At 57.0% G+C, this 22,765-nt stretch overlaps 11 protein-coding genes across 11 annotated transcripts; 5 read left to right on the top strand and 6 right to left on the bottom strand.

The window, feature by feature from the left end:
* Window positions 1–474: 474 nt before the first annotated feature.
* On the top strand, window positions 475–1,317 carry ACRALDRAFT_2095930 (glycoside hydrolase family 12 protein; the record flags this gene model as incomplete). The annotated part of the gene is made up of 3 exons (XM_071022752.1): window positions 475–860; window positions 932–1,170; window positions 1,235–1,317. 3 exons carry the CDS (start codon window positions 475–477, stop codon window positions 1,315–1,317), a joined length of 708 nt encoding a protein of 235 aa, XP_070880011.1.
* Window positions 1,318–1,606: 289 nt separating this feature from the next.
* On the bottom strand, window positions 1,607–2,779 carry ACRALDRAFT_1045858 (uncharacterized protein; the record flags this gene model as incomplete). The annotated part of the gene is made up of 3 exons (XM_071015416.1): window positions 2,668–2,779; window positions 2,304–2,595; window positions 1,607–2,227 (listed from the first exon to the last, which is right to left on the bottom strand). The coding sequence occupies exons 1-3, from the start codon at window positions 2,709–2,711 to the stop codon at window positions 1,607–1,609; spliced, it is 957 nt and encodes a 318-aa protein (XP_070880010.1). The 5' UTR covers window positions 2,712–2,779.
* Window positions 2,780–3,751: 972 nt separating this feature from the next.
* ACRALDRAFT_2093872 (uncharacterized protein) lies at window positions 3,752–4,392 on the top strand (the record flags this gene model as incomplete). Its single annotated transcript, XM_071022642.1, has 2 exons — window positions 3,752–3,985; window positions 4,072–4,392. The coding sequence occupies 2 exons, from the start codon at window positions 3,752–3,754 to the stop codon at window positions 4,390–4,392; spliced, it is 555 nt and encodes a 184-aa protein (XP_070880009.1).
* Window positions 4,393–4,749: 357 nt separating this feature from the next.
* On the bottom strand, window positions 4,750–5,171 carry ACRALDRAFT_2024861 (uncharacterized protein; the record flags this gene model as incomplete). Its single annotated transcript, XM_071020265.1, has 2 exons — window positions 4,750–4,924; window positions 5,002–5,171. 2 exons carry the CDS (start codon window positions 5,169–5,171, stop codon window positions 4,750–4,752), a joined length of 345 nt encoding a protein of 114 aa, XP_070880008.1.
* Window positions 5,172–5,396: 225 nt separating this feature from the next.
* Window positions 5,397–6,722, top strand: ACRALDRAFT_2039508 (uncharacterized protein; the record flags this gene model as incomplete). Its single annotated transcript, XM_071020967.1, has 2 exons — window positions 5,397–5,490; window positions 6,028–6,722. The coding sequence occupies 2 exons, from the start codon at window positions 5,397–5,399 to the stop codon at window positions 6,720–6,722; spliced, it is 789 nt and encodes a 262-aa protein (XP_070880007.1).
* Window positions 6,723–8,469: 1,747 nt separating this feature from the next.
* On the top strand, window positions 8,470–9,200 carry ACRALDRAFT_1066619 (uncharacterized protein; the record flags this gene model as incomplete). Its single annotated transcript, XM_071017372.1, has 2 exons — window positions 8,470–8,575; window positions 8,635–9,200. The coding sequence occupies 2 exons, from the start codon at window positions 8,470–8,472 to the stop codon at window positions 9,198–9,200; spliced, it is 672 nt and encodes a 223-aa protein (XP_070880006.1).
* Window positions 9,201–10,942: 1,742 nt separating this feature from the next.
* ACRALDRAFT_1028057 (uncharacterized protein) lies at window positions 10,943–12,598 on the top strand (the record flags this gene model as incomplete). The annotated part of the gene is made up of 2 exons (XM_071014834.1): window positions 10,943–11,182; window positions 11,309–12,598. 2 exons carry the CDS (start codon window positions 10,943–10,945, stop codon window positions 12,596–12,598), a joined length of 1,530 nt encoding a protein of 509 aa, XP_070880005.1.
* An 87-nt stretch (window positions 12,599–12,685) lies between these two features.
* Window positions 12,686–13,916, bottom strand: ACRALDRAFT_1025796 (uncharacterized protein; the record flags this gene model as incomplete). The annotated part of the gene is made up of 2 exons (XM_071014768.1): window positions 12,686–13,594; window positions 13,692–13,916. 2 exons carry the CDS (start codon window positions 13,914–13,916, stop codon window positions 12,686–12,688), a joined length of 1,134 nt encoding a protein of 377 aa, XP_070880004.1.
* A 1,203-nt stretch (window positions 13,917–15,119) lies between these two features.
* Window positions 15,120–17,363, bottom strand: ACRALDRAFT_1045864 (uncharacterized protein; the record flags this gene model as incomplete). The annotated part of the gene is made up of 1 exon (XM_071015417.1): window positions 15,120–17,363. One exon carries the CDS (start codon window positions 17,361–17,363, stop codon window positions 15,120–15,122), a length of 2,244 nt encoding a protein of 747 aa, XP_070880003.1.
* A 612-nt stretch (window positions 17,364–17,975) lies between these two features.
* Window positions 17,976–18,829, bottom strand: ACRALDRAFT_1059300 (uncharacterized protein). Its single transcript, XM_071016008.1, has one exon. The coding sequence runs from the start codon at window positions 18,672–18,674 to the stop codon at window positions 18,132–18,134; it is 543 nt and encodes a 180-aa protein (XP_070880002.1). The 5' UTR covers window positions 18,675–18,829; the 3' UTR covers window positions 17,976–18,131.
* A 1,263-nt stretch (window positions 18,830–20,092) lies between these two features.
* On the bottom strand, window positions 20,093–22,515 carry ACRALDRAFT_1059302 (uncharacterized protein). Its single transcript, XM_071016009.1, has 4 exons — window positions 21,706–22,515; window positions 21,336–21,634; window positions 20,979–21,268; window positions 20,093–20,895 (listed from the first exon to the last, which is right to left on the bottom strand). Exons 1-4 carry the CDS (start codon window positions 22,426–22,428, stop codon window positions 20,429–20,431), a joined length of 1,779 nt encoding a protein of 592 aa, XP_070880001.1. The 5' UTR covers window positions 22,429–22,515; the 3' UTR covers window positions 20,093–20,428.
* Window positions 22,516–22,765: the final 250 nt, after the last annotated feature.

Raw genomic sequence — 22,765 nt, 5'->3', positions numbered from 1 at the left:
ATACGGGAGCTGGAGGCGATATGGAATAATGACAGCGGATGGCTTGCCGCGTCTCCCATCTCCTCCAGCCGGTCTCCTATCCCGTCTTATTCGAGCCAGCTCGTACGGCGTCTTACGTCACTTTCACCTCGGACAGCATTCCCTCTCCTTTTTCCAACTTCCAACTCCGTCTCCCACTGTCTCCAGTCTTAAAATTCCAGTCAATCCCTCCCCTGACCTTCTCGCGACTCTCAGACAGTCCCTTGAAACAACTATCATTCATTCCATCTTCATCCACCCTCATTCCATTCCCCATACTCCACCCGCCGAGTATCCCCACAGCTATCCACCATGGCGCGAAAACTCGACTCCCTCTTTAACCGTGTCTTCTCACGTCCCAGCTCGGAGAAGCAGCAGCCCCTCCAGCAGCCTCTCCAGCCAGCCCATCAACACCACCCTCACCACCCTCCTCCCCGTCCCCCCTGCCCGCCCCCCATGCCTCCCACCCACCTCCGCACCCTCTCCGCCCAATGGGGCTACCACGCCGTCAACGGGTACGAGCTCAACAACAACACCTGGGGCCTCAAGAACGCCGTCTCGGGCAGCCAGCTGACCCACTACGACGGCCCCGCCCCGGGCGGCCGCGGCATCGCCTGGAGCTCCGACTGGGAGTGGCGCGGCGGGGACCACCAGGTCAAGAGCTACGTCTACGGCGCGCGCCAGTTTGACCGCCCGCTCCTCCGGGACGTCGTGTCGCTGCCCGTCGAGGTCGAGTGGGCGTATGACACGGATCGTATTCGCGCGAATGTGGCGTTTGACTTCTTCACCGATCCGGACCGGGACCATGCGAATAGTAGTGGGGAGTACGAGGTGATGATTTGGTATGTCCCTTCCCCTTTCCCTGTTATTCCCCCCTCGGCAAATAATTTCCAATCGAAACTGACATGTGTAGGCTTGCTTGCTATGGAGGCGTCTGGCCCATTAGCGAAGCCAAACGGCCCATTGCCAGGGTCAACATTGCCGGTTACGACTGGGATCTCCATTTCGGCTACAACCACGGCGGAAAGATGAAGGTCTTTAGCTTTGTTCCTGCGGGACCCAACATCCACCGCTTTGAAGCCGACATGAAGGAGTTTTTCGATTACCTCATCTACTACCACGGGTTCCCAGACAGGGACCAGCATCTCTTGAGTGCGTAAAGTGTCTCCTCTCTCCTGGCTGTTTACCATCCTTGTGAGACTAACAAGCGATATAGTCTACCAGTTTGGCACCGAGGCCTTCACGGGGGGACCGGCCTACTTTGAGGTCACCAGGTTTATTGCCGATGTAAATACCTGAGCATAGGAAGACAGCTGTCAGCGCATAGAATTGATCTCACGTTTGCTCTCCATTGGGTCGCTAACCTGGCGGCTCTTATCCTCCTCTAAAGTCTATTGCACCTTCACTGCCACTATTCAGAAAGAATCGCTTCCCAGGTCTGCTCAATGTCGGCGATCCAGTCCTTCTCCGTCCTAGTCGGTTTCCAACCAAGCTCGAATGCCAATTCCGGCGTGGTGACCGCCCTGCCGAAGAATCAGATGCCAAGTTCTGACAACGAAAATGTCCGAGGATTCACAGAGTTGACAACTTACGGATTCCTAGCCGAGAAATTCCTCTTCACAAACTCGGCATTAGCCCCATGCGGCCACTTCTCGACCGCCTCCTCCAGGCTGATAGACACCGGAGTGGCCGACTCGAGGGCCTTCAGCCGCACGCCCACTTGGCCAACCAGCTCATTCACGTCTTTCCAGGTGTAGCTGCCCGTGCTGGCAAAATAGATCCCCTTCCTGCCGGACGGGATCTCGGCGCCATGGCCATCGAGGATCTTGGACAGGATAATCTCGTACTGGGTTACAACGTCGTCGACGTGCACCTTGCCGAGGGACCCCGAGCCGTCGCCGATGTAGGTGGGGTGCCCGGCTGCAATGGCATTCCTCACGACGATGGGGACCTGGTACGACACCGTCTTGAACAAACCGAGACCCTTGCCGTAAATGGTCGGCGGCATCAGCAGGTACGCCATGACGCCGGTCTTCTCGGCCGTGTGGATCACCACGAGGTCGGTGGTGCGCTGCTCATACGCCGACTCGGCGTTGAGTTTGACTTCTTCGCCGTATACGTCGTCTTTATCGGAGATGGTATTGGTCTGCGCGTGGGGGGAGGACGAATCCGAGCTGAGCCCATATGCAAAGTTGGATGTTCCCGTCGTCTACACCACCATGAGTACTCCCGGCCCATTGATTCTCGGGCAAGACTTGACCAAGGGGAAAAGGGACGCTACGAACGTGGATGTAATATGTCTGCCGGCCTGTGTTGGCCTTTGCATCACCTAGTCCTAGGACGAGTGCCTCGGCCGAGCCTGTATGGGACCCTGTCGCACAATGAATGACAATGTCAAACTCGGATGCAATAGACCTCAGCTGCTGGGCGTCATCGAGTCCGTTGAACGTCCGGGCTTGCACGCCATGCTTCTCCAAAAGGTCTACCTGGTCTTGTCGTCGGGCGAGGGCCGTAATGGAAGCATTCTTGATTTTCGGATGGGACGATGATCGCAAGTGTCCCAGGACCGAGCCCCCTCTAGAACGACGCCCGCGTTTGATGAGAATATACGCTTATAAGGTGGACTTGGTATGCATGCATGCCACTTACACGTAACCCGTGGCGCCAGTGATGAGAATCTTCGTCTGGGTCATGTTGCTTCAGATATAGCGTCGCGAAAGTAATAGATTATTACCTTGGCTCTCAGCGGGAGCTGAATGTTCAATTTCACTCACGCGGATGATGTCTAGTTCTTATATGAACGTCCAAATGGAGACGGTTAAAACATCATGCATGTCAGACTGCCAGCTGCTGAGCTGATATTATAAATCAAGGGAGCAAAGCAGCGACGCATCACGGTTTACTTACCAATCAAACACCCAGGCATCCACGCTGTCGTTTACATGAAAATCTCTGCTCTCCCCAAATTAGGAGCCATTTCTGGTCCTAGTGGTTCAAGTCGAGGAAATTGGCAGTGGTCCCTCTCTAGACGGCCCGGCCCCTTGAAGGCCTAACATGGACCATATTATTAATACGCACCTTGACTTTTCCGATGCAGATCTCGGTGCTTACGGAGCAACTAGGATAGAGCCCAGTCATGCTGGTGAAATGGGCGAAATATAGATGGATTGCCCCAGGAGAACCTCTGGTGTAGTTGGCTGTCACGTTCGCTGGATTTGAACCTTCTTCCGACTAGGTCACCAGATTACCTAGAGGCTAGGTATGTATCTTGCCTATCTTGCCTTGATATCTTCAAGCAAAGAGACCGACGGAAGGACTTCGCAACTGCTCTCCGTGTCATTAAACGGAAGCCTGCCTTTTGGTTTTCGACTGGCCCAAGTCTTCCTGGCACCACCAATATGGAACAGGACTACGTAATGTCTGTGGTGTGATTCGTCGGCCATGTTGTTATAAATCATAGATTCGCGACGATGGGCTGGGAATTGCGAGGATTGGGTCGACAGGACAACATCCGATGCATCATGGGTGGCAGGCCAAGTCTCGAGAACGTCACCAACGTCTTGCCATTTGGGACAGGCCACAGCGCGCATACAGTGCGTAGATACTCTAGATATATTAGCTGATGCGTCTGCTTCTTCGTCTCTTCAATCTCTTCCACCGACATCTGTAATACCATTGCATCGTAGTCGCCCGCGCAAAGCAGATCTATCAGAATCACCGTCGAACCGCAACAATGGCCAGCATTTCGAAAACCATCACCAACGAACATCGTCAGCTGGAGAAGTGTTTCAACGAGATAACCTCGTCGTCGGACCACGACCACCAGGAACGCTTCGGTAATCAGTTCACCTGGGAACTCGCCCGTCATTCCATCGCCGAGGAGCTCATCGTCTATCCCGCGTTTGAGAAGTACATGGGCAGTAAAGGCCACCAGATGGCCGAAGACGACCGAAAGGCGCATCACCAGGTACGTACGAAGTAACCCAACCTTTGCTTCCAAGGGGATCAGAGCCAGACGGGAGCACGGCGGAAACTGACCGGCTCACTCAACAGGTCAAGGAGATGCTCAAGGAGTTCCAGAACATGAGCCCCGAGGACGCCAACTATGTGCCCAAGTTGAAGGAGCTCTGGGGTTCGCTTTCGAAGCACATTGAGGAAGAGGAGAGCCGTGACTTGCCCGCGCTCGAGGCAGCGATGGAGCCCGGCGACTCGGAGACCATGTCCAAGAGCTTCGAGAGGACCAAGATGTTTGTGCCGACGCGCAGCCACCCAAGTGCCGGTGAAAGCCCGCCCTTTGAGACGGCCATGGGACTGCTTGCTGCGCCTATGGACCGTATCGCGGATATGTTCAGGAAGTTTCCCCAAGATGCTTGATGGAGGGGATGGGATTAGTCGGATGCGTCAGTGCGCGTACAGTAGTAGTTCCTTATCAGCCTTATCGTATCTTATCATTCCTTACCTATCAATGACGACAGAGCTTATCACGATGTCTTGAATCGTCTGACGTCATAAAACACATTGTGCAACGACAGGATGTTAGCTGCGCCCCTCGGTTGGATAGGTGTAGTACTGAGTACTTCGTAGGTAAGGGTAATCTCTCGCTCAATCAAATGCACCTTATGCTCCTCAATTTTCCAATATGACAGGACAGTCCTCCGAATCCATTCTCGGCTAGCTACACGGTCATTTTAACGCCAAACTCCAGCCCCTCAAATACGAACCCCAGTGTCCTCAGTTTCCGGGCTGCGTCTTGTTGCTACGGTCCTCTGGACGGATCGTGCCTTCTTTGCCTGGGAGAGTCCCTGTCGGCTGGGCACCGACATTGGTGCGTGCCGCCTTATCAGGGTTTCCTAGGAGGTAGAAGAATACAGCGCCGAGGGCCAGTCCGCCTGCAGCATAGGGGGTCCTGTGCACGTCGCTCGGTCGTCAGTGGACTGAGTGCATAGATGGTAGAGCGCACCGTCGGCCATGTATCATGCGTACCAGTTTTGCACCTTGCCAGACCTCGCTGGTGGCATTTGAGTACGGGGTGGTTCCTTATCTGTGCTGGCATTCCGCTTGTATGCTGGGGTTCGGCGAGGCAAGACCCCGTTGTTGCGGCTTGCTCGTACGGCAGGCCGTAGGGCAGAGTGCATGTATCGTGGCGCGGACATGGTGGTTGATGGTTGTGCTGTTAATCGAGTGGTTTCTCGTAATGTAAGCTCGGATCGAGGTAGTGTGCGACTTTGCGTGAGAAGATCTGGTTCGTTGAATATTGAGCGTGAGTGCGTTGTAGGTGATGTCGAGTGGCAGAACGTATTAATAGTGTAGAGTCTCGTATTAATATTCCCATGGAGATCCAATCGTCATTCATCACCAAGTTACATAACAACGACGTAATGCACCTCTCCACGCCTGGGAAGCCGATAATACCACGGCGTCTCTCGCCGTCGTTCTCCGGCCCCGGGCTCCGCTCCGGCCCTCGGGCGCAAGGTCAGCACCAAAGTCGTAACAGTAACAGTCCATAATCTCTTACTGGCGTTCTCCGGATATTTCAACCCTCAATAGAGAACCAAGGAGATGAAGAGAGAATTCCAAGTTAACAAGTCCAAAAGGCAACTGGCACTTTGTTCCTGCCAGCTGCCAACTTCCAAGGAGCTTGGGCCACCTTTCCAGGTGCGATAAGATAGCCAGCTCCTTATCAGGCAGTAGCCAATTCACTGCTTCAACTGCCCAGTTTCCCCTCCCAATGTCGCTCCCGGCATTCCTGTTTCTTCGATTCCATTTCCATCTAGCATCCGGCCTTCCATTATGCCCCGACGCTATTGCTCTTTTTGGATCTGCTGACCCTCTCACTCCTCCTCTATTGATCATCGTTTGCACCGTCTAGCAATGCTACTCTCTTCCACCGCAACTCGCACTGCAACCTCGACGTCGAGATGTATGTTCTGTATCCCATTGCATTCGCTCTTGCACTCTAGAAACACCTCTCAAATGGAAAGACTCGCTAACACATCTCTCCTAGGCTAGAGCCAAGTATTCGCATCCGCCGCGCCATCGTCGCCAACGACGCCCTCCTCACGAAGCGCATCCTCAAATCCCACCCCGAAGTACTCCACAACCCCGATGCATCCCCCGAGGGCCTATCCAACTCCAACCTACACCTGGCCGCCTCGCTGGGCCACCACCAGGTCTGCAAGGTCCTCGTCGAGTTTGGCCACGAGGACCCAGACCCCGCCCTGAACGAGAACCACCAGACCGCCCTCGCGCTCGCGGCCGCCGGCGGCCACACCGAGGCCGTGCACTTCCTGTGCGAGCTGAATCCCGATACCATCCTCCGCCGCGATGTCCGCGGTCGAGACGCCATCATGGAAGCCAGCCGCGGCGGCCACGACACCGTCCTGCAAATACTCCTCACCTACGTCCCCGGCGGGCCCGAGCAGGCGGTCCAGCGCGCCGACATGGACGGTAATACGGCCCTCCATTTTGCCAGCGGCAACGGGAACCTTCTCGTCCTCCGAACCCTCCTCGCCGCCGGCGCCGATGCCGAACGTAAGAACAACTGGAACTGGACGGCCCTCTCCTACAGCGCCACTGTCCAGGCCGAAGTCTACCTCAAGGGCTTGGTTGCCGAGGTAGAGCGGAGGAAACAGGTGCGCCAGGAGGTTGAGGATAAGAAGAATGGAGGGGCCGTCCGTGTTGTCGAAGAGGGCGAACTGGGTTGAAGCGCAAGCCCGTGCGGTCGATGGAGTCACATGAATACTGCGTGGTGACCAATACGCCGTCCGCCTGTGGTACCCGACTGGCATCTGCTTTGGAGAAGAGTATTGATTGTACCACCTGCTAGGAACGTACGGGCACTCGTACGGTAGGGTTTTGGCTGTGCTCGGCAGCTGCACGTCGTCGCAAACCTCAGGAACCCAGCTCGCCCCTGTGATGCCGACATGCATTATGCTTGCTCCGTCGCCTCTGACTCCCAACCCTGCTTCGGCATCTGGTCCGGGCTGCGTGGGCTGGACGTTTGGTTCGACAGAATCTGTCCGGCGTTTCCATGTACCAATTTAATCCGGGGCTGCGCATCTTGACTTTGCAGGCTCATCTCCCGTGAGTGCTCCCAAGCTTTTTGGAACTGAATCTCTTTTCCTCAAGCCAATAGAATTCTAATCACCACGTCAGAGTTCTCATCGTCTTGGTTCATCTCCATTTACTATTGGCCATGTATCTGGTGCTCTTTGTGGGACGTCTCTATACACATGCCAACATGATCACCGAACTGAAGCCGTCAACGAACTGAGGGACGGACTGACTGCACTTGGACGTGCGCCAGGATTCAGCTTATTGCTGCCTAGCCAGGACCTGTCAGGCAGTTTGGCAAAGGCTCAGTATTCACGTACCATGTTCGTTTCGTCTCTTCTCTGTTTGCCATACATGATTGCAATGAATCAGCATTGTCCAGCACTGCCTGACATGGCAAACTCCTGAACTATTTATTGAGTCTGAGGCTCTGCCAGCTCTTTGCCGACCACTTCTTGATATCGCCCTCGACATGCCCCGCCACTTTGGGAGGTACACCATTCACCATTCAAACATCCAAGCACTGTCCTCGCCCCTGATTCTGCTACAACGGTTCTATCCCTGACCCCAGAGATCATAATCGCCAGTCACCCTAGTCACCAGTCCTACGGCCCCTGGACATCAGCCCAAGCAAACCGTGCCAAACAGTTCGGTGCCCTGACGCAACAGGCACCGCGAGTCCACCAAGCTGGCGTCGACCCGTGGATCCCGGGCGCATCAGCCGACGCAGTTCCCCTATCCGGCGACCAAGCTCATCATCGGCCAATACCTCTACCTCTCGAGGCGTCCGCGCTTCTGGGCCTGGCTCATCGTGGGCACGTTCTACGACCGCCACGACAACAAGGTCTGGAGTACGCAGATCTTCTTGTTCCACCACGATCGAAGAGGCTGGAGCCCTCTGACGGGTGAATTTGATGACGGCCCTCCCCCTCCAGAGTCACTGCTGCGCCTACGTGAGTAACTGATGGTTTCTGCAAACTGACCGACCCTCTCTTGTCATTTACCGTGTCACTGCTCTTGTCACCTCTTCCTATATCACATGCCATGGCGTTGGTGATTAAGTGTCAGGAGCAAACAAGTTTCCCCGCGTATAAATAGGTCGTGGTCTGTTAGACTTCCGAGCTAATCTTGCTTCTTCCCAACAGAAACTTTACCTGGCAATCATCACTCCAGCATCTCTCCCCGAGCAGATGCAACAATCGGCTTCCTTTCCCCACAGACCATCCACCCTCCATCACACTTTACATACTTGCACCCTCAACCTCCTCTGATTTCAGGCTTCGCCCACGGCGCCTGGTCTACACGGTACGATCCTGCTACCGGCAACTGGGTCAACACGTATTATCCAACGCATCAGTAGAGATACCATCTGTGGCCGTCTCAGACATCGTCGCCACCATGAATCCCCGGTTTGGACGCGATTCCGGACCTCCTCCTCCGCTTGGACCCCATGCCCAGCCTTCTGTGACCCAAGCCTACATCCCGTACGGCTACAGCCATTATCGTAAGTATTCCCCTCGAAGCAGACCTCTTGCGGCGACAATGAGTGCTGACCAAATGCAGTTTCGTCCATAGGCTACCCCCTATCCTACCAGACTGCCTGGAGTATCCCGGCCATGTACGCCGGTCCGAGCCAGACGGCCATCCCCCTGCAGCCCAACGGCGCCAACAACGTCTTCGCCCGCACGCCCACGAGCCAACCGGCCTCGGGGGGCACCATGCCAGCCGCGCAGATGATCAACTCGACGGGCGGCGCAGGGTGCGAGCCGGGGTACAACTACTTCTTCCAGCCGGAACACACCAAGATCCACGTGTTCAAGACGGCCACGCCGCCCTGGCAGCTCCCCGCGCACACGGCCATCGAGTTCCACGCCTGCCACGTGCCCGTGACGACCAAGCTCCAGGACATCCTCAAGGGGTTCGGGGCGACGGGGCGGTCCGCGCGGAAGAACAAGTGCTACGAGATCACGCAGGGCGGGAACGGCCGCTGGTACAAGGGCCTGTGCTTCAGCGCCGACGACAAGGATATGATGAAGAAGGCGATCCAGGACATTGGCTGGGATGCGTCCCGGACGGGGCGCCCTGGGCAGAAGCCTGTTGTCTGTCTCTGGCTTACCAAGGACGGTTAAGGGGGTATCATGGCGCTGGCATGTCGGCGCGATACGGAATCGGTTGCTTGGCACGTGCGAACATGGTTATGTTTATTCTTAGTTTTTATTTTACGTTTGCCTCTTGTTTTACCCGGCTCATTTGTGCGTTGTTCGTTTTGGTATAGCTACTGAATAAGTTATCAACATGAAAGCACTGTCCTCTCCCGTTATACCCGGTCAAGATTGCAGCCTTGCTTTTGTGTCAAATTGAAGCTCAACCCCTCATGAGTCCTTGCTACATCTGCCGAGTTAGATCGGCAGTAAGAGAGTATATCAACTCATAAGCTCGCAGCAAGCACTTGAGGTGTCTGGTATGTTTCTCCGAGCAAGATGGCCGCATTGGCAGGAATGGCGGGAGCAACACCAACGAAGTGAGCAATAAAGATGCTAGTATCCCTGCTTTATATTGAAACTAGAACCCGTACTAATAGACCAGTCGCAATGTATTACCAGTAAATTAAGCCAGGGGCCAGAAGAATAAGCAGCAGGATATCAGCATATGGACTGTAGATTATCCACTATGCCAGTGGGAACATTAATTAACAATTACAAGGCCTTTCTACCGCTCTGATATTCCATACTCGAACAAAGGGAGAGGATGTCTTAGTCTTAACATGGGTGAAGCGGCAACTGTTGAGAGGTCTCTTACCAAGCCTTACAGCGTTAGTCTCATGGACCAGCTTACTTCGTAAGTGATCAAGGGACCCGTGCAAGTGCATCGGAGAATCAATCTCAACTGACATCTACCACCGTACCAGGTTCCTTGGCAGTCAGCAGGCCAGCCATTTCCGGAGACTTGGTTTGCCGTCAACACTCTATACAACCGTCTATATCAAGCCGCATAAGATACTCTTCACGAAACTTCTCCCCATACTCCATGTGTCTGCAAACGATCTGATCCAACGTGTTAATGTTGAACTGCCGCCCCGAGATCAACCGGCAACGTAAGCAAAACGTCCCGTGACACATAGCCGAAGTTCCAAGGGCAACCCGTCATCTCGGTTCACGCGGCGCCGATGAGACGAGGACCGGGCTTCGCTCAATGGGCAGCCCATTTCAAAGGTGGAGAACCGCCCGTTTTAACCGGCAGTACCACAGTGCACGGGCTTTAATGGGCCGCCGATTAGTGGACCCCCCACCTGTGGTCTCAGACCCGTCACCGTGGAAACGGTTGCCCAAGACGAAATCCAGCACCGGATCACCGTTCAGAAGCAGTACGGAAAGCATCGAGTCGTAACTTTTACCGCTTAGGCTCGGTTTTAGACCCTCTGCCAGATATTGACGCTGGGGTCGCGACTTGGCCGACCGTTGGGTATCGGCGTGGGTAAGCTGACTAATCCATCCGTCTGACCCTCTCAGCCCTAACTAGGAGTTAAGCATGCTGGTTGGTCAATGAACGACCGTTGACAGTATCCGTTGGAAGATTTACACAGTACTGGACGGTACCCGAATGTGGCGACACGGTTGCGGGACGGCGCGCGTCTTGGTATCGTACCGTGTACATACGTTGTACGTTGTACGTACCTCAACGGTCAACGGCCTTCAACCAGGCCCAGGGTCATGTCCTGGACCCGACCCGTCTCCTCGCGATAAAGACCTGTTATAATTTCCTTTCGCCCCTGTCAGCCCAAGTCACTCTCCCCTCTTTCTGCTGTCACCTCAAGCAGCGAGTCAACACAGCACAGCCGCCATTTCCATCATTGACCAGCTTCGCGAAGATTATGGACTCGATTCGCGGGCTTCTGGGCCTCAAACCCCGGCGGATTCCGCCGCAGAAGATCGAGACGGATCAAATCTTCCCGGTGCATTTCTTCGACGACACCCCCACGTATCGGGGCCTCATCATGAGCTGGACCCTTCGCTTCAACGACGTCCTCGACGCCGATAAGCTACACGATTCTCTCGCCAGACTGCTGGAGATGGGCGATTGGAGAAAACTCGGCGGCCGGCTTCGCTTGAAGGTGAGTCTACGACGTACTTGATCCAGTTGCGGCGCCATGGAAGAAGCGTGCGAAGGAGTTTCCGTTACTTTTCGCCGGAAACGAAAATGCACGGCCACCAACCTGACTGTTCTCTTTGACTCGCAGTCAGACGGCAGGTTGGAGATCCACGTACCGAACCCCTTCACGCCAGACCGTCCCGCCGTCCGCTTCTCTCACGTCGTCTTCGACGTCAGCATCAGAGAACACCCCCTCGCCAGTCAACTCCCCGAGGCGACGCCAGACCTATCCTTCCACCCGGCCAGCGTAAAGTTCCGCCCCTTCGGCGCCCGCGCCGACGTGCCGGCTACCATCGACGACTTTCTGTACAGCGACGAACCGCAGCTCTCGCTGCACATCACGTCCTTCACCGACGCGACGCTTGTGGCGCTGTCGTGGCCGCATACCATGACCAGTGCCCTCGGGCGGAGGGACCTCGTGTCGGCCTGGTCCAAGGTCCTAGCGGGTCGGGAAGCCGAGGTGCCGCCGATGCTGGGGGCGCGCGACGATCCTCTGGAGAAATTGGGTACCGCGTCCGATGTGGACCAGGAGCCGTATGTCCTCGAGCCAAAGCGGGTCAGGGGGCTGGGCATGTTGTGGTTTGGGTTGAGGTTCGCATGGGAACTCTTCTGGCACAGAGTCGAGGGGCGGATGATATGCCTAACGCCCAAATTCATGGCCAAGCTGCGCCAGCAGGCCGTGGAAGGATTGCACGCGGCCGCTGGTGGGAACGACGTCGCGTTTGTTAGTGACGGCGACATTCTATCAGCCTGGGCCACGAGTCTGGTCGCCGTGTCACGCGGCACGTCCCGGCCCATCACGGCCGTCAACGCCTTTGACATCCGGGGTCGGGTCCCATCGGCTTTTGATTCCGGCGCCGCCTACGTGCAAAACCTGGCCTTTGGAACGTTCACCTTCTTTTCGGCACGCGAAATTCCGAAAACGCCGCTGGGCCAACTCGCGCACAAGTTTCGGCAGAGCATCAATGAGCAGGGCACCGAGCAGCAGGTTCTGGCGTCGATACGATCGCTGAGGGCGCAGAGCCTGTCCAAGTCGCCGGCGGTGTACGGGGAGGCGAACGGCATGCTTGTCGTCTTTAGCAACTGGTCGAAAGCCAGGTTCTACGAAGCGGTCGACTTTGGGCCGGCGGTTGTGGGCGGTGGCACGGGTGCGGAGGAGGGCGGGCGGGCGCATGTGCCGGGGCGGATGGTGTATCATCACTCGCAGCCCCTGGTGCATAGCCCTGTGGTGAGGAATGTTTTTAATATTTTGGGTAAGGACTTGCAAGGAAATTATTGGATTACTGCTTTTTTGGCTGCGAATTCCTGGCCGAGGATTGAGGAGGAGATTCGGAATTTTGAAAGCGTGGGTTGGTCGACGTTACCAAGTAGGGCATAGTAGTATCATCGCTTCATCGGTTGCCCGTCTTATTCTTTCAGCGTTTTAATGTATCGCCTCGCCTTAATTGAGTGAATACGTTCGAGTCTATGACTCTCCCTCTGGAACAGACTTCCTGTAGCTCTCCATAGGCTCCAGACCCCATCGCCCAAACAAAGCACTGTCCTCATCCCAGCCATTGCACTCCGTCGTCAGCATCTTCTCACCGGTAAAGACGGCATTCGCACCAGCCATGAAACACAGCGCCTGCTTCTCCTCCGACATGGTCTTCCTCCCGGCGGCAATGCGGATGATGGTAGCGGGCATGAGGATGCGCGCCGTCGCAATGGTCCGCAGCACGGTGGTGAACTCGACCGGCGGCCGCTCCCCCAACGGGGTCCCCTTGATAGGCACCAGCGCATTGACAGGGAAGCTCTCGGGATGTGACGGCAAAGTCGACACGGTATGAAGCAGCCCGACGCGGTCCTCAGACGACTCGCCCAAACCCAGGATACCGCCGGAGCAGACGTTGATCCCCGCGTCGCGCACATGGCTCAGGGTCTTGAGGCGCTCGTCGTAGGTGCGGGTGGAGATGACGGAGGGGTAAAACTCGCGGCTCGTGTCGACGTTGTGGTTGTAGGCGGTCAGGCCGGCCTCCTTGAGCTCCCTGGCCTGGTCGGCGTCGATCATGCCGAGGGTGACGCACGACTCCATGCCCAGGGCGCGCACGCCCTGCACCATGGCCTTGATGTTCTTGAGGGCGTTTTTGCGGCCGCGCATGTCGCGCCAGGCGGCGCCCATGCAGAAGCGCGTGCTGCCCTTTTCGCGCGCCACCCGCGCGGCGGCGAGGACCGACTCGACCGACTCGACTTTTTTGGCTTCCAGCCCGGTGCCCTTTTGGTAGCGCGTCGACTGGGCGCAGTAGGAGCAGTCTTCGGTGCAGCCGCCGGTTTTGATGTTCATGAGGGTGCAGAGTTGGACTTTTGAGGGGTTGTGGAAGCGGCGGTGGACGTTGGCCTGTTTGTAGTTAGTATGTTTGTTTTTGTTTTGACTATCATCTTGTCGGACAATGAAGGAGACGCGGCAATGCAATTGGCCACTACTCATCACTTACAGCTTGGTAGGCCAGTTCCATCAAGGGCTGGTAGTAGATGGCCGAGATCTCCTCCCTCGTCCAGTTGTGCCTGGGCGCCTTGGCGGCCACTGCGTCGCGAAGGATCTTGTCCGCCTTGACTCGTCGCTCGTTCTCGATTTGCTCGTGGTTCGTCGGGACACGGGGAGGTGGAGGGGGTGGCGAGGGAGATGAGCTGAGACTCGGGTCCTCGACGACGGTCGACATGCGGGCGCGTGGGAAGCTTCTCAACGACGAAGACGCGGGGGAGCTGGGAACAGCTCTCGTCCTCAGCGCCGCCCTGAGGTATTGTGTCGTGACTGTTCGACTCATCTTGACCGTCATTCGATGCCCGTTCTGCGCAGAGCTCAAGCTTCCTCGTGCCGGTTCTTGCGTGGTGTCCGTCCGAGGAGAAGATCGAGAGAGAAAAACCGAGAATGCAATGAACTCCGTGCTCCCTTTCAACTGAAGAGTCACAGGTTAAGACCGGTGAAGCGACCAATGCCATCCCTGTTATCCTGCCCTGTCCCCAACAGTTTCGCTTATATCGCGCACGGGGGCTTCGGCCATTTCAAATCCTTTCGTCCTATTGGCCCGAGTGGTGATCTGCGGCACGACTCCGGCCCCGGGCCGACAGCGGGGTAGCAGCGCCGATGGTTTCCGAGATTCGGCATTGTGGATATTTTGAGCCGTCCTAATGTTGGGAAGCTCGGGATCCAAGGGGACGGTTAACCGAGGTGAGTATGTATCTTTATTTGCTGTTGTACGAATATAGTGATTGTTAGGGAATAGCATGTAGCTGCGGGAATAAGAAAAAATAAAAACTAAAAAGGGGGTGGGGAGGAAAGGAAAAGGGGGAAAGGGGGAAAAGGAGGGGAAAAAAAAAAAAAAAAAAAAAAAAAAAAAAAGGGAGAGCAAGTAGTAAATAGATACAGGTGCCTTGGGTTCAAGAAACCGAACATATATACCTATATAGTCAACGATACGGTAAAAGTCGACATCCAATTAGGTGTATTGCGCTCAGGGGTCAGTCCGCCAAGATGATATTCTACATCATATCCCCGGACTATGACTTTGACTTGTTCTTATCTTCCAGTCAAGTCCAGTAAGTCCACTGCCTCATTTCTATTCTATCAGGAATCTTATCCTTTCAATTTCATGCAATGTAATCCTTGGTGGCAGAAGCGACAGCGACTAAAATCTTCAATATCCTTGGAATCATCGCCAGAGCCAAGAGGGTTGGTTATACATCCACGCAACGAGTCAGTAGGTAATACCAAAGAAAGATCCGTATTGGTGTGGATTAGGTAGGTACAAAGGAAAATCAAGACAAGCCTAGACGCCATCTACCGTCTATCCCCAGGCGCAACATATAATATACCAACATTGAACTCATGCCATCATAACTCCAGCCTCAGCTTCCCTCTCCTCTCAAACATCCGCGGTGTCCCCCTCTACCAGACCCAACCCACTGTCATACCTCCTCCTCCCACGGGGCTTCCGTGCAAGATCCCCAGCCAGCAGGCTCCCTCGTCGAGAAGCCATAACCGCGCCCTCCTCTTCCTTATCACCCTCCATCTCTTTACCACTCCTCCCCGACCTCTTCGCAGGCGTAGCAAGCACCTCGCGACTCATACTCACAACCTTCTCCAGCTCCTCCCGCACGACCTCCACCGCTCTTCGTCCCCTCTCCCTCTCCTCCGCAAGATTCCCCCGCAGGACACCATTCTCCACCCTCAGATCCTTCACCATCTCATCCGCCCTCCACAACGCCTCCTTCACCCGCTCCACCTCCCCCCTCAGCTCCGCAACCCTCGCATCCCGCACCGCCAACGCCTCCCCCGCCCTCCGTCCCGACTCGTCCCTCGCCGCCTCCACCTCGCCAATCTTCACCTTCAACCCCTCCGTCTCCTCCACCAGCGCCGCAACCTTTCCACTCAGCGCCTCAATCCTCCGCTCCCGCTCCGCCACCGCCTCATCCTTCCCCGCCAACACCTCACGCTGCTCCTCCCCCTCCCCCTCCATCCGGCCCACCAGCGCCTCCAACTCGGCCACGTCGCGCGCATAGCTCCCCGCCGCGCCCTTGAGCCTGTCGACCGCCACTTCCAGCTCGCGGATCGCACCGTCCTTTTGCGCGAGCAGGTCCCGCGCGCGCGAAAGGTCGGCCGACAGCGCGTCCATGGCCTCGACCCGCGCGCCGAGCTGCTGGCGCAGCGACTGCTCGATGGCGTGGTACTCGTCAATGTCGGCTTCGTCTTCGCGCGCCTGCGCCGCGAGGGCGCGGAGCCGCGTCAGGAGCAGGTCGAGCACCGCGGCGCCGTTGGAGGTGAGGGGGACGGCGATCTCGCCTGGCGTTAGGTACTCGAGTTCCAGGCGCGCGGTGCGGAAGCCTGTTGCGATGGAGGAGATCATCGAGCCCGCGTCGTTCCCGGGGAAGCCCAGGGCGGTGATGGAGGATGTGAGGGATTGGAGGGCTGTGGAGCGGTCGGCGATGCTTTGTAGGAGGGACTCGAGCTGGGATTCCAACTCGGCGTGTGCTTGCGCGTGTGGTGTGGTAGTGGTAGAATGGTTGCTGTCATTTTGAGGGGCGATGGTTGACATGCGCTCGGAAAGACGTCCTGCGAGGGCGATGTACGAGTCGAGGGTGTTGCCCAGTTTGGACATTTCTAACCGTAGAGATTCCAGCTGGTCCTCGAGCTCTTGTTTCTCCGGGTCGATGATGAAGGAGGTTTGAACGGCCGCATGGCATGTCGGGGTTATCACAGGCAAGACCTGTTCTCCTCTCGCGGACGATGCCGGAGTCGCAGGGATGTTTCGATACCGCGTCTCGACGGCAGGACTGGTGAGTGGCGGCGTGGGGAACGAAGCCGTAGCCCTCGCCCGTCGCGACGGTGTACCGCAGGCCAATTGGGCGACGGTATCATCCCCAAACTGTTCATCGTCCTCTATGGGATCAATGTCCATGGGATCGACGTCCATGAAATCGTCAGCAAAGCGACCACCCCGGGCCGCCATGGTCCAATCGTAGACGCGACTCTCGTTCTCGACCGTTCGGGTGTCGAGCTGGTCGCGCAACTCCTCGAGCTGCTTCTCCAACTCCCAGATGCGGTCCGTGTCGATCACGACAGTGGCGTTCTGGAGTTGGTAGATCTCGGCGTCCTTCTCGCGCAATTGGGCCCGGAGACGGTCCAGCTCGGCCTGGCTTTCGCGGGCGCGACGGCGTCTCTCCTGAGTAATGGTGTTCATCTCCTCGCTGAGCCCGTTGCGACGGATGCGCCGTTGGATGCGGCCGTCGAGGACCTGGCGGAGCGGGAGGAGGCGTACCTCGCCGCCCAGCGGGGTTGGGGGGAAGGGGCTGGCTGACGACGGAGAGGAGACAAGACCGTTGCCGGGACATGTATGGTGGGCGGGAGTAGACTGGCGTCTTTTTCGCGGTGTTGTGCCACGGTTGAGAGACGTCCTCCGAATCATTGGCGTCAGACCTGTAGCGGATGGCCCAGGATCCGAAAATCGGACTCGCCTCTTGGATGTTGTCTTTTTGGGTGTACGCGAAGTGGATGACGGTTCAGTGGAACCGTCACGGCTGCTGCTGGCCTTGACAGTAGTATTGACGCTGCGACGCGTTCGCCGAAGCGCAATAGGGAGATCCATATCGGCCGTTGCGGAGGACGACATTGTAGATGGTTTCCTCTCGAGTCGTACCGGGTTAAGTCTTCTTCCACTCGTCTCAAAGAAAGCGCAGTGGGAGAAAGGAAGAACGTAAACCCAACCCAAATATCGGATTTATACAGAACCAAAACAAAACCCTGGAAACCGACGTGTTGTTTGCCGTCGAGTCGCGACTCACACGAGACAAGAATCCTTATCGGCCATTGTTTACTTACTTCCTATCGCGGTTTAGCGCACGTTGAGACCCCACCCCGGTCTCTAGTGCCCCGCGTCCCGGTCCTTCGGCGCCAATCATTCCCGATGTACCGGGGTCTCCCGAAACGCTGTGGGGCGACTGGCAGGCCAACGGCCCCTGTACCTGTCCCCTGGCCCACTGTGATGGAAGCTCTTTGGCTGCGGTACTGGGTACTTCTGGACTCGACTCATTCGAGGAATCGAGACACTCGCGATTACTGGCCGCCGTTACTGTACTGGTACGAAGTACTTGTCGGCATTACAGTAACTCGACATGAGTACCTACCTACACACACCTATAACGTGGTGTTGTAAGTACATTGGCTCGACAGTTTTGTCTCGTCACTGTACGTTGTACGTTGTATGCTGGTCAACTCTGATGCTGGTAACCTGAGCTCTCTGCCTCGTGCATTGTGCGTGCAGTCTTTATATGAGCACAGCTGATATCAGAACATCCCGACCCAGATATTACTCCCCAGAGACTAGGACTTGTGAAACTCCAGAACGATCATGATATAATACATGCTAAACCAACATCTCTCACGGCATCCTCTTCGGATCCATCCAAACAAGAATCTCCTCAACCCCTTTCCTCGCCGACCTCCCAGCAGCCTCCAGCATCTTCCAGACCTGCCTCGGCGGCCATGTCAAGATTAGCCAGATCAGGTAAACGAGAATCGCGAACACCTGCCCAGCACATCCAAACATGGTCTTGAGAACCTCGTATGCCACGCGGCCCGCCCTTGCAAAGAACCCCACCACCGCTTGAGGAAACGAGACAAACACGGCTTGCAACACCGCCTTGCACCCGTTTATCACGTCCTGCAACGTGATCGTCCGGAAGAGCTGGAAGACGGCGACAAGCGCCGTATGCAGAAGCGCAACAACCCTCATCCCGACCTCGGCCACCGCACCGCCAACGGACTTCATCCCGTCCCAGATCCAGGTGAGCACAATCATCGCCGCTTTAGGCGTGGCCTTGACCACTCGCCAAATTGCCTGCCCCAGCTTGGTTGCCAGCTTGGCCAACTGATCCAGCACCGCCTTCACCACACGCCAAATCGCTCGCCCCAACCTAGCCATCTCTCCCGGTAGAGCCTTCACCGCACGAAGAATCGCCCGCCCCAACTTGGCCAACTCCCCCGGCAACGCCTTGACAGCACGCCACGTCCCCCGCCCCATCTTCGCCAACGCGCCCGGCAGTGCCTTCACCGCACGTACCGTCCCCCTCCCTACCGCCGCCCCTATCCTACCCACCTCCCGCGATACCGCCTTCACCGCCCGTTTGACGCGGCCCGGGAAAGCCTTCGCCTGGCGCACGCACCATTCCATCACGCGGTGTCTCTGCCTCCACATCCATTTGGGAAAAGACCACACCACCGCCCGCGGGATAGTCCAGAAGACAAACTCGGCCACCCTCACCATCCCGCCCGCCACCCTCCGGATCCGCCGCATCTCCACCTCGTGCGCCGCCTTCCACCGCTTCCACGCCCCGCCGCGCCGGGAGGGCAGATACGCCACGACGTCGACATGTCCGTTTCGCGCCGCGAGACGCAGCGCCATCTCCCCATCCGGCGCGATAAGCGCGTCGTCCGCCCCATGTTCCTCGCGCAGCTGTTTGACGAGCGGGAGCCGGCCCAGCGCGGCGGCAAGCTGCAGCGGCGTCCTTCTTTTCCTATGGCCGTACCGTGGCAGCGGTGCCAGGGGCGTGCCGTATTCGTCGACCGTGGCGCCTAGAGAAACGAGGGTGCGGAGCGTGGTGCCGTCGCCGGCGCGCACGGCGGCTAGGAGGGGGGTTTCGCCCCCCAGGGTAGTGACGTCCGGGGAGACGAGGCCGCGGGAGACGAAATCGCGCACGGCGTCCTCGTGGCGCGTGGTTATGGCGTGGAAGAAGGAAGCCACGATGGCGGAGGCGAGCTCGTGCGACTCGACCAGCCGGGCGAAGTCTGCGGCTGATACGTCCGGATGTGTTGCGGTATTGGGGAGGGGTTCGACTTTGGTGATGGGGAGGACGAGGGAAGAGGGCGAGGAGGAACTTGAAGACTGGAGAGATTCGATGCGGCTGAAAAGATCGTCGGTGTTGGTTTCGCTATAGGCGGGAACGCTTTCGCCTTCGATGCCGTCCATGAGGGGATACGCGGGAGGCATTGTTTCCGGTTCTAATGGTGCTGTTTGTGCTGCTTCTGCTTGCGATGCCTTGGTCTCGTGTCGCGACTCGGGCGCTGCGTCTGTGTCTGCGTCTCGATCCATGGGTGGTTCTGGTTCGTTGCGCGATGAGGAACTCATGGCGGGGCGTCGCGATGCTAGACCGTACTTGATCCTGTAATTATACGTAGATCTGCTGTCTGTTGGCGATATATCGCACGACTTGACGAGAGATATAGTAAGGAGACACTGGCGCTCAGTGAGAGTTGAGGTGTCAAACCACATGTCAAATGAATGGAATTGCCATTCCATTGAGTCTTATGATCACCAGGCAGCCAACCTGCAGCGCTTGGCATCATGGCGCAGGCATTTTCTGCGCAAAATACAGGCTGATTAGGGTCGCAATGCAGGTGACATGGCGTCGCCGCCTTGCCTAATCCGACTTTGGTAATAACCGTTGTCCACGATAACGCCCCCTATCCTGGTCGATAATATAATTATACAGCCACTATTTTCGTGGATGAGGCCTCTGAGTTTCAAAAGCCGAGGCCATCTAGCATCTCTTCTAAAGACATTCGCTTAGGGCCCTGAAAGGTAGGCACAAGCGATAATAATATACCCAAAAACGGACGGAGCAGACGTCTGCGCCGAGCCGCCGATGGGTTGCCAAGCTGCCCAGACACCAACCACAGTCAAAAAACATAAAGAAACTCTTCATTCTGCAAGTCGGTCATGTCGTCAAAAGCCCGGGAGCCGACGCGATCCCGCGACCCTTCGTCGGCCCCTCCCGTGTCTCCCGCCTCCGTGTCCTGCGCCCTGGCCAACTCCGCAAGGCGACGTGCCCGATCGGCGTCTTCGGCCGAGTACAAGCTGTAATCGACAATGGAGGCGGATTTGCCCAGCCGAACGCGCCGGCGGCTGTGCTCGCGGTTGAGATGCCCGAGGTACGCCGTCGTTACGGCCACCAACACCACGAGTGCGCAGTACAGGAAGAGGTTGGACTGCAGGCCGCGGAAGTACTCGGGCGCTTCCGATGGGGTGTAGAGCAGCGGTCCGATGATGTTGCCGAGGGACTGGCCGACGAAGAGCGCGGCCGACGTGCACTTTTTTTTGGTGTCGCCGGCTGTGTTGGCGGCCGACCACGAGTAAATGAGGGGGACTAGTGGGTTGGTCAGCGGAATGGATCATGGTGGCTTTGTTGAACGGCCGAGAAGCCAGCGAATGAGCCCAGGGATGACAGACTGATGCCCGGATAGACGGAGATGAGATAGTAGCCTCCCAGCAAGTGCGCCCGGTGGGCGGGGTCATGCGGCGTCGCAAGCAGCACGGCACACCCGACGATAGGTGCGATGGACAGCACGGCGATAACGGGGCCCTTCTTGTGGTACTTCATGGCGACGAGTGCGCCGCCGATGGTCGAGATTAGCTGGACGACACCGAAAGGGGCGTTGAACAGGATAGTGGTGAAGGAGTCGAAGCCGAACGACTGGACGATCAGAGGGCCAAACGTAGACACGCCGCCTGACGGGACTCTGTTGAAAATGTCAGAAAACGGAGATCGAAGACAGAGGCGTGTTGGAAAAACAGGGACGGCCATACGAGATGCAGAAGATGAGGGCAAACCAGAGCCACGTCTTGGGATCCCACAGCGACTCGCGCAGGTGGTCATGCCGCCACTGCCGAGACATGACGCCCGTCTGGTTCATCCTGAGCCGCTCAATAGCGATCAGCTTGTCCTCGTCGGTGAGAAACTTGGCCTCGATGGGCGAATCGGGCATGTAGGCGAACAGGACAAAGGAGAAGGTGACGGTGACGACGCCGAAGAAGAGGAAGATGACCTGGTACGGTCTCAGAGAGGACGGTATATTGGCGAGTCCGTATGTGATGAGACTCCCAAACTAGACTCGTCAGCACTGTGGACACGGTTCATAGGGGGGAAGAAACGAGCAAGAAAAAGAGTCTGCCCTACCATGTTAGTAAAGCCATTCATGGCATACCAATAGCTCATCCGCAGAGGCTGTTCCCTCCGACGCCAAAACATCTGGGTAATGGCCACAAAGCTAGGCGCAACGCTCGCCTCAAAAGCACCGAGAAAGAAGCGCGCGACGAGCAACGACGGGAAATCACGCGCCCACGCCATGAGAACCAGGGTGGCCCCCCAAAGCGCGACCATCCAGCTCGTAAACTTGCCAATGGGCAGCTTGACGAGAAGCCAGGCCAGGGGGAACTGCATGATCAGCTGCGCGATGTAGACGACGGACCCGAGCCACGAGTACTGGTTGTCGCGCAGGCCGGTGTCCTCGATGAGCCCAAAGACGGAGGCGTAGGCGAGGGTGGTCTTGTCGATGCCCTGGAGGAAGTAGACGGCCAGCATCAGCGGCAGGAGGAAGAGGTCGATGCGGCGGAGCACGCGCTCGTCGTCTTGCGGGGTGACGGCCACGCGGTGGTCGGCGGGCTTGCCCATTTTGCGGAGGAGGTCGGCGGCGGCGTCGCGAGGGTCGGCGTAGGCGTCGGCGACTGCGACGGGGGTTACGGGACGCATTGCCGCGGCGGCGTCGTCGTCGTCGACATCATGGCCGAGGAAGGGATCGGAGCCCAGCAACGGCTCGGCGTCGGGTTTCCGGGCCCTTTCATCGCCGTGGGAGATGTGGGTGCCTGGGGAGGACGAATCGGTTCTCTGGATGGAACCCATGGCTGTGTCGACGCGGGTGGATGATCATTGATGGGTTGGCTCCCATGAATCATGGTTGCACCGCGCCGCGTCAGGACATGTAGAAGGTTTGGTTTCCCAGCTGACGCGGTGGCTGAGATGGGAAGCGTGACATTCCAGTGGCTTGGTGGTACTTGGTGTTTGGATTGAGGTCCAGGTTACATAATCATCGTGCTTGCTACATACTTCACTCAGGATGATAACGATAACGATAAGGAGCAACAGCACAACGATAAGAAGTCAATTCTCATCTCTCCCTCAATTATACCCACTCGAAACTCGGAATCCCGTCCACTCTCTCCTAGAAAAGTCAGTAACG

The sequence above is a fragment of the Sodiomyces alcalophilus genome, assembly GCF_042370955.1.
Source record: "Sodiomyces alcalophilus JCM 7366 unplaced genomic scaffold ACRALscaffold_1, whole genome shotgun sequence".
NCBI classification, from domain to species: domain Eukaryota; kingdom Fungi; phylum Ascomycota; class Sordariomycetes; order Glomerellales; family Plectosphaerellaceae; genus Sodiomyces; species Sodiomyces alcalophilus.
Note: the sequence above shows the minus strand (reverse complement) of the source record. Positions and strands in the feature narration are given on the sequence as shown.

What these genes read in the sequence shown, in the direction of transcription:
- ACRALDRAFT_1059300 (XM_071016008.1), bottom strand. Translation starts at nt 18,674, where the DNA reads ATGGCTAGGTTGGGGCGAGCGATTTGGCGTGTGGTGAAGGCGGTGCTG.
- ACRALDRAFT_1059302 (XM_071016009.1), bottom strand. Translation starts at nt 22,428, where the DNA reads ATGGGTTCCATCCAGAGAACCGATTCGTCCTCCCCAGGCACCCACATC. An exon ending in TGAATGGCTTTACTAACATG is followed by an intron (nt 21,635 to 21,705) that starts GTAGGGCAGACT and finishes TGACGAGTCTAG; the next exon opens with TTTGGGAGTCTCATCACATA. An exon ending in GCCCTCATCTTCTGCATCTC is followed by an intron (nt 21,269 to 21,335) that starts GTATGGCCGTCC and finishes CATTTTCAACAG; the next exon opens with AGTCCCGTCAGGCGGCGTGT.